The 8,884-nt window shown below is 41.2% G+C and overlaps 1 protein-coding gene across 2 annotated transcripts; it reads right to left on the reverse strand.

Annotated features, from left to right (window-relative positions):
• Positions 1–75: 75 nt before the first annotated feature.
• Positions 76–3,741, reverse strand: LOC122033718 (probable receptor-like protein kinase At2g42960). 2 transcript variants are annotated; one of them, XM_042592872.1, is made up of 8 exons: positions 3,317–3,741; positions 2,248–3,035; positions 2,027–2,131; positions 1,480–1,602; positions 1,159–1,329; positions 907–1,036; positions 528–737; positions 76–456 (listed from the first exon to the last, which is right to left on the reverse strand). In XM_042592872.1, exons 2-8 carry the CDS (start codon positions 2,913–2,915, stop codon positions 337–339), a joined length of 1,527 nt encoding a protein of 508 aa, XP_042448806.1. In that variant the 5' UTR covers positions 2,916–3,035; positions 3,317–3,741; the 3' UTR covers positions 76–336. The 2 variants fall into 2 exon arrangements, with proteins under 2 accessions (XP_042448806.1, XP_042448805.1); XM_042592871.1 differs by having other exon boundaries at positions 2,248–2,922; positions 3,317–3,740.
• Between the last annotated feature and the right edge of the window lie 5,143 nt (positions 3,742–8,884).

The following is an 8,884-nucleotide window of genomic DNA, read 5'->3' on the forward strand; positions in this document are numbered from 1 at the left end:
CCTGTTGATAGCTTTGCTTTGGTGCTTTTTAGCGAGAAAGGATCAATGAATTTGTTTTGTAATAAAGTTCAATGCTAGAACAAAACAACATATTGTAATAAAGTTCAATGAAGAATTTCAAAGTGATATAGATACATACATGTACAGGCACTCTAACTCAACTAGCTTTTCATTAACTTTCAAAAGGAAGGGGTTAGCTAATCCTTCAGAACTTGTCCTTCAATTGATCTCGAACAGTTTTCCCATCATCGTTAACAAGAAATTTGGTCTAGTTAGCAACATAAAGTGTTGATGACAGATTAGTGAATGAGCATATACTGCAACCATGCTTTACACCTAAAACCTTTCAGAAGTTTGATAGCTTCGCATTCCAACACTAGTTTCTTGATCACTTGAACTGTAGTTGTGGGATTCTATCTCCATGTTTCCTGCCTGGTGCCTTCTGTTTCTCCGGTCCTTTTCAGAGTTTAAGAGCAACATCAGCAATTAAACATGCAGCTTAAATCATGCATTAATTTAGTAAATACCTCACGATATGGAACTTCATCTGCCTCGAGCATTCGAACAACCTGACCCATCTTGGGTCTCTTATCAGAATCAGGGTCGACACATCTTAACGCAACCAAAAGGGTGCGCTTAAGCACTCGTATAGCTGGTTTCACCTCAAGATGCGGATCCACGACTTCTTCAGCCCTTCTATTCCCAACCATCATTTTAAGCCACTCAACTAAATTCACCTGGCAAGGAGACAATGAGTGTGGATTTCAAGATGAGAAAATTAATCCTCTCTATACCATTATCATATAGTCATTAAAAATTGTCAAAGTACAAGTCAAGAAGTTTGGAAAACATATTTAGAAGAGTTCTATTTAACATTAATTCAATTCTATATACCATTTGTCATACCTCATTTGCTGGCCTGCTGTAATCTACAGGATCCCTACCAGTAACTGTCTCCAGTAACAGCACTCCAAAGCTATAAACATCACTCTTCTCATTTAGAAGACCAGTGTTAGCATATTCAGGAGCCACATACCTGAAGTTAATGACCCAATGTGGATGTTCATGTCAACAGTCCCCTCTTTACAATTTATATATAAATTTACAAAATACTAATGCTACCAAACATAGAGAGGCCTACATCAAGAACGTACGTACCCAAATGTTCCCATAACTCTAGTTGCAACGTAACTTTTATCCGAACCCAAGAGCTTAGCCAATCCAAAATCAGATATCTTTGCATTACATTCATCATCAATCAAGATATTACTTGATTTGATATCTCGATGCACAACTTTTGGTTCAATTGCTTCGTGTAGATATGCAAGCCTAGAAAACATTCAGTAATCCATATTTCTCAAAAATACATTTGGTTGACTCCTAAAGATTTAGCTAAATCAAAGCTTCCTAAACATTTAATATGAATAATCAAAAGAGAGCATATATTTCTCTATGTATCATGCTTGAAGTCACACTTACGCCTTAGCCGTGCCAAGGATAATCTTCATGCGATTCTCCCAACTGAGTACAGCATGTTGATGCATGGCTCCATGTAGCCACTGCTCTAAATTGCCATTATTAACATACTCGTACACAAGCATCCTGCAATATATAGAGTAGCCAAGAAAATGAGATCAATGAACTTAATTAAAGCCTAATTTTCATTCAAGCCTTTACCATGAAGACATAGTATGTCAATTCCATATCCAGTTAGCTGTCTTGATCTACAATCTGATTGGGTTAGTTTACAATGTTCTCCCTAGTACAGTAGTACTATGTACTAAGCCCATTTTTCCATATGCTCGATAAAGAAAAAAAATGTGCTTCCTAAGGACACTTATGCCGTTTTATTTTGTTTGCATAATTTAGCATTCCTACAGCCATTCCTTGTAAGTTTAAACTCTTGTTGCCTTTAACTGTGATTTAAAGCTATTTGGCGAGTGAAACATACGGTTATTTAACTGCACCAAAGTGGAGATTCAACATGAAAAAACATACAAAAGAACTGGTCATAGAATGTTTTAACCTATGAATTCCTTCAATACAATATCCCAAAAGCCTCACTAGATTCTTGTGTCGAACATGACCAATGGCTTCTACTTCCACTCTGAACTCCTTCTCTGCCTGTCCCCTACATGATTCATCCATTTATTAAGAAAACATTAACTGCTTGAAACAAACGAATAGAAAGATGACGTGGTAACACTGTTGTAATGACTTAATCGATACATGAAGTGTTCAACTTACAGATTGTTTAGAAGTTTCTTGACAGCAACCTCAGATCCATTTATTAAACGACCCCGATAAACAACTCCGTATCCACCCTCCCCAAGAACATTCTCTTTGGAGAAACGATTTGTAGCAAGCTCAAGATCCCTTAGAGTAAACCAGTGACCCCATCCTAGATGTGAGGACTCTGGTAGTCCAACTAAAGGAGATGCGGAAACGAGTGCATATCCAGAATAAGTTTTCCTAGTCAGTCCTGAGCTTCCTTCATCACCAGAATATGAACTCCCTGCCCTGTCATTGTGGTATATTGAGCTTGACTGACTCATGTTATCCGCATCACTCGACTTGCTCATGGTCAATTGTGCAAGTGTCTTTCCCGAATCCATATCACTGAATTTGTCTTGCGGGAGGAAGAAAGGACCTTCCCTGTCCTGAAGAGTTTGAGCAACGCACTGTTTACCAACTCTGTCGACCGTGATTTCCTTTGAGACATTGGGTATTTGTGAGATCGGCAAGGTGTCAAAAGACCTCTTTGTCTTTCTCTTGGATGCCACCCATATGGACAAGATGGAGAGAATGAAGACGATCAAAACACCAATGCAAATGCCAATGATAACCCAAAGTCTCAGACCCAAAACTGGCGTCTTTTGTGTTAATTCTGCGTGCAATGAGCTATCAGATGACATCCTCGATCTGGAATTGGCAGACCACGAGATTAGTGGTTATTCCAAAATCACTTGCAGTTTGATGCCATTGTGAAAGTAATCCACAATGTTAACAATGTTTACAACAAGAAAGAGTTCAGTCTGCAAATAAGCTTAAGAAGTAAGAGCAGCAAAGAGGAGTGAACAATTCTTACTTCTTAGAAAAAACAGGAAAACAGGGAGGGGGCCTTAAATTAGTACTGACAATGAAATCAATAAATAATTAACGACATCAAAAAAAAAAAGTAGAGATTGAAAATGCAGATATGCAAGATATAATGAACAAAAACAGATCGAACAAAGAATCTTGCCATTCAGTGTCACCCTAAACAACAAGAAACCACCTGTCAAGAGAAAAGAAATAAAAAAGAGGAAGAAGTTACCTCTTTTGGTTGTCCGATCTTTGTAATCTTTCAATCAACAAGTAAGAAATAGGATCCTTCAACGCCGAAATGCAGCTAGAGCGCCATCAACACAGGAGAATCAAACGGCTGAGGCCTCCGACATCGAAGGAAAACAGAACAACCAAAGAATGACTAGCAAAGATCCAATCTTTGAAAGGTTGGACTGAGGAAAAAGACCTCTCTGTCTCAGGCAGAATAGCTGATGGGCTAGGAAGAAAGAATCATAATAACTATCTAGGGGCAGGAGGATTCCTGAAATTGGGAAGAGGGATCGATGATGATGGGAGGGTGAACCGACGAGAAAAGGAAAGGAGTAAAAAGCGAGACAGTAAGTAGTACAGGGTTAGCATTCAAAGAAAAGCTGGGGAATAGAGAGGAAACATGAAGATGGGAGAGAGAAATAAATAAATGTGGTTTCAGATCATGATGAGGTGAGAGAGAGAGACAGAGGGGTCAACTTGGAGGGCAAAACTCCAAATCCTGCTTACCGTCTCACCCTCCCACTTTCCCTTTCCTATTCCAACTGTGAAAGCTCCCTTCCACTGTCATCTCAGGTGCTGAAGTGACCATCTCGCCCTCACAACGGCTATCTCAACCTGTCACTTATCATCAGGCTGTAAGCAGATCGGCATTCGTTTACTAGATTATCAACGTGTTCATGGCAACAAATTTTCTACTGTCGCAGATCTTTTTGACGAAGATCATCGGTACGGAGATGGACCAATAAGGTCATATTCCTTGGTGGATTAAGCATTTAATTCGTGGACCAGCTGTTATCCACTCAAACATTAATGCAAAAGCTAAGATCAGAGATTAATTATCTTTACCACTAAGGTCCATCCATATTCACCTTCAACAGCCACGAACCTTTCTCTTGAGAAAATCTTTAATTGATTATGACGAAGTCAAACAAATCCCACACAACATCCACAGCGTGGATTCTGACCATGGGCAGAGAGTATGCATAAGATATTTATTATAGAAAGGAAAGTGGTGATGTTTTGGATTGCTGGGCAATGGGCATGTGATAATATTACTGGCTTGTTGGCGTTTGGCGATCGAATTGGATAAAGGGCATGCAGAGCGCTGCATCACATTCCGCCCACAGTCGAAGCAAATCCCTTTGCTAATTGACAAGGGATCACAGCTCGAGTGGCTTGCTTACAAAGAAAGCCAAAAGCACTCCCTTTGCTACTTGACAAGGGGCTCCTCCACCCGATTTATAATTTTTTTTTTTCTTAACTGGTTGTAGGGAAACACAATGCACGCCCCTAGACAGAATAATGGATGCTATACAGCCGTTCTCATATCGATCGACGTTCTGGACTTGCTTGCCTTGTCAGTTTGAAGTTGATTGATCATTGCTCTTCCTCAACTGATCATAGATAAATGTTAAAAAATACACATCTTTTCATGTTTCATTAGAAATTATCTTGTTGCATGATCATTTTCATATAAAAAGGCCGTTAGAACAAATGTCGTTTATTTCTTTCTTCATTTGTTTTGCTTCAATTAGAAATTATCTTGTTATATCTTGTAAGACACGTTAATGATCATCCAAGTTTATGAAAAGGATGAAAATTAATGTTCTTAAGCAGTGGTGGATCCAGACAAAAAAGGAAAAGGGTGTTCAAAGAAGGGAGCTGGAGCTTGTCTTCCTTCTCGCTGTCCCTCGGACTGCAGTATACTGGTAGAATTTTTCAGGAGCAAAGGGGTGCTCAAGCACACCCCCACTCCCCCTAGATCCGCTACTGTTCTTAAGGGAAAAATATTTTTACCTTTACAACGATTTTTCATTTTGTTAAGGCATCATTCTATAACTATTATCTCTCTTCTAAGATGCTCCTGGACAATGGTGCAACATTAGGACATCTTTTTAATTTTCCAAATATCTAAGAATCAATTTTCAATTTCAGTAAATTAATGAATAAATTTTTCTTAATAGGCGTTTGATCTAAGAACATTGAACTGATGAGTCGCTCGCTTCGAGCGCTTCCCAATTTACCCTGATAGTCGATAGAAAACTTTTGTAGAACCTAACCGGTCAACTCAAAATTAGTTGGCATAACCTGGATACCTGATGTAACATTATATCTTTTCTAAGATATTTAAACAATTATTAAAAATATGTTGGATCGAGAAAACATTAGAGAGGGGGTGAATAGCGTGCTTAGTGTGCATTCAAAATTTGTTATAAAAACTAAAGTCATCGTAGCAGAAATTAAATAACAGAGAGTAAAGATGACGCTTCTAGTTTTACTTGATTTGCATTCTCGTGGTTACTAAGTATGACTGCTTTCATTAGGTAATCATTATCAATTCACTTCTCTTATAAAAAATTAGATTCGATAACAATCTTACAGACCCTTAACTGAAAGCATACAGAGAAACTGAATCAATAACAACTTGCGTTACTAAATACTAGACTCGTTTGAGCTTGTAGTGGCTTCGCAACATTGTTGTGTCGTTGTGGCTTGAGCATAGAAGCATTTTGTAGTTGGAGAAGTGTAGATTAATCGTACAAAGTCTTTGGTCGTGACCTTCTTTTATCGCTCTCTCCAGGCGCTTCGATCGGTATAGGTAGCCTCTAACAACCTCTATCCTACTTCGATGCTAATTCGACCAATCCAAGCACCTGGTGTTGGTGCAATCGGCCTCTAGGGTTTCAATATTTGATAATATACCAATATCGGGTCAGATTGACTAAGGGTTAATCCAAACAAGATTTGATATTTGGAAGAGAGAAGTTTAATAAGTGACTCGATGTTAGGACTAGATGACTAGAAAAGATAAGTCCTAACCGAAGGTTAGGTAGGTGAGAAGTTTATTAAGTGACTAGTTCTAACTGGATATTAGACAAAATGAAAGTCCTGATGAGTAAAGTTAGACAATGAAAATTCTAGTGAGTGAAGCTAGGTCATAGTGAGTGAAGGTAGATGATGCTTTCCTAGTGAGTGAAGCTAGACAATGGAAATCCCAGTGAGTGAAGGTAAGTCCTAGTGAGTGAAGCCAGGTAGTAGAAGTCTTGGTGAGTGAAGCCAAACAATGGAAGTTTTAGTTGTTAGGATCCTTTGTACGGCTAGAGAGGGGGGTGTGAATAGCCGACCCCAAACTTTCGCGTTTCTTCCTACGATTAGGTTAGTGCAGCGGAAATACAACGTAGAAAGAAAACAAGAGAAGAAAGACAAACCATATAACGAGGTTCGGAGATGAACTCCTACTCCTCGGCGTGTCCGTAAGGTGGACGAAGCCTATCAATCCGTCGGTGGATGAGTCCCCGGAAAACCGGCCAACAAGAACTCCTTATGGGTGGAGAAACCTCGCCACAATCTTTTGCAAAAGCAATACAGGAGATACAAAGAAGAGCAAGAACAATATGAATGTAAAACAAACAAGCTTGCCTTCTCGTCTGGAGTCCGTTGATGAAGCAGCAGCTTCACGGATGCCAGCAGCTAGAAAACCAGCACGAAGCTCACGCGAAGCTTCAGCAAAGAGGAGCTCAGCAAAGCTCAAATCGCAGTGTCGTGAGGAAGAGAGTTGTTCTCTTCTTCGTCTCCTGTAGAGGTCTTATACCGCACTGCGAAGAAGACACGAAGACAGAATCTGGCGGTTGTGCCATAGCGGCTGGTGTGTGGACCGATCGAGCATCACCACGATCGGTGCGGGCTGGTCGATCGGTCGTGGGGACCGATCGGGCTCTATGCTGATCGGTCCCGGACCGATCAGAAGTCGACCAGTAACTCTGATACGTGCCGAAGCCTGATCGGTCCACAGAGCTCTTGATCGGTCATGGGGACCGATCAGGCCCCATCGATCGGTCCCCGGACCAATCCCACCTCTCTGTACGAGAGGTGTGCGCTTCGACTCTGATCGGTCTCGGACCGATCAGATGTCTTGAGAACCCTTACATTTGTTATCGATCGGTCACTAGATCGATCGGATACCTAGCGTATCATTGGATCGATCTGCAGACCGATCCGAGCTTGGTTTTGCCCAAACCAAGTCCCAAGTCTCCTAAACCAACATCCGGTCAACCTTGACTGTTGGTACATCATGCTTAGCATCCGGTCGGTCCCTTGACCTGCTAAGACTCTCCACCAGTGTCCGGTCAATCCCTTTGACCCACTTGGACTTTTCTACACCGGATGTCCGATCATCCCCGATCCATCTGGATTTTCCCTTCGGCTTCACTCACGGGACTTTCACCTTCACTCACCAGGATTTCCATACGCCTAACATCCAGTTAGGACTTTCTCCTACGGCTTCACTCACGGGACTTTCCAACCGCCTAACATCCCGTTAGGACTTTCTCACCGCTTCACTCACGGGACTTTCACCTGCTTCACTCACCAGGATTTCCACACTGCCTAACATCCCAGTTAGGACTTTCTCACTGCCTGGCTTCACTCACCAGGACTTTCCAACTGCCTAACATCCCAGTTAGGACTTTCTCACTGCCTGGCTTCACTCACCAGGACTTTTCCAGTGCCAAGTCTCCATACTTGGACTTTTCCCGTGCCAAGTCTCCATACTTGGACTTTTCGCGTGCCAAGCTCCCTGCTTGGACTTTTCCAGTGCCAAGTCTCCATACTTGGACTTTTCCAATGCCAAGCTCCCTGCTTGGACTTTTCAGGTCAACCAGATCAACCTTGACCTACGGTTGCACCAACAATCTCCCAAGTTTGTATTCTTGTCAACACATCAGAATACAACTTTTCTACTCTCGTCAAACATTGTCAAACATCAAAATACAACTCGAGTCAGGTCACCCTTGACCAACTCGAGTCAGGTCAACCAAGTCAACCTTGACCTAAGGTTGCACCAACATTAGTGAGTGAAGTTAGGCAACCTTAGGAGTAGGTAACCTTAGAGAATGAGAAGTCATGAAGGAGTAAACTCTAAGTATGTATGACCGGCTGGTTTTTGATCGATGGTACGTAGCCAACTAGACCAACAAATTCTTAATGCTGCTAACATTGTTTTATATTTATTGTACTAACTCAGTATCGTAGGTAAGTCTTAATAGATCGGATTGATTAGACACTAAGTAGGACCAGATAAAATCCAAATAAGTCAGGAGGACCAGATGTTTGGCAAGTAAGTGGAGGTAAGCACTGGAAAAGAGAGATCCAGTGAGGACGAGTCCTAGTGGGACTATAGGCACGATTCAACTTAGAGTTATTTCAGATGTCTAACCTGAGACAATAACTAGACCATGGTCTTGATAAAACAATATCTAATTAATAATTTTATCTTGTTGTGATAACTCTATTTTTCAGGTTATTTGTTGTTATTTGAAGTAACGTATCGGAGTTAGTTTACAAAAATCAACCTCGGATAAACAGAGTGTTCGAGGTGCCTCAAAGCTATGAAGAGGTACCCTGGATTAAGAGGAGGCGCTCTCACGCGGATAAACTTCGGGGATAGAAGTTTACTGCGCAAAGGTGCCTTGGAGCGTATTAGAGGTGCCTCGGAGGTATGCGAAGGAGCCTCAAAGCGTTTGGAGGCGCCCTCACATGGATAGAAACTGAAGGTTTCGGAGTTGAT

This window comes from Zingiber officinale, chromosome 11B, assembly GCF_018446385.1.
Source record: "Zingiber officinale cultivar Zhangliang chromosome 11B, Zo_v1.1, whole genome shotgun sequence".
Lineage (NCBI taxonomy): Eukaryota > Viridiplantae > Streptophyta > Magnoliopsida > Zingiberales > Zingiberaceae > Zingiber > Zingiber officinale.

What these genes read in the sequence shown, in the direction of transcription:
- LOC122033718 (XM_042592872.1), bottom strand. Translation starts at nt 2,915, where the DNA reads ATGTCATCTGATAGCTCATTGCACGCAGAATTAACACAAAAGACGCCA. An exon ending in TGTATTGAAGGAATTCATAG is followed by an intron (nt 1,603 to 2,026) that starts GTTAAAACATTC and finishes TATATATTGCAG; the next exon opens with GATGCTTGTGTACGAGTATG. An exon ending in ATCCTTGGCACGGCTAAGGC is followed by an intron (nt 1,330 to 1,479) that starts GTAAGTGTGACT and finishes AATGTTTTCTAG; the next exon opens with GCTTGCATATCTACACGAAG.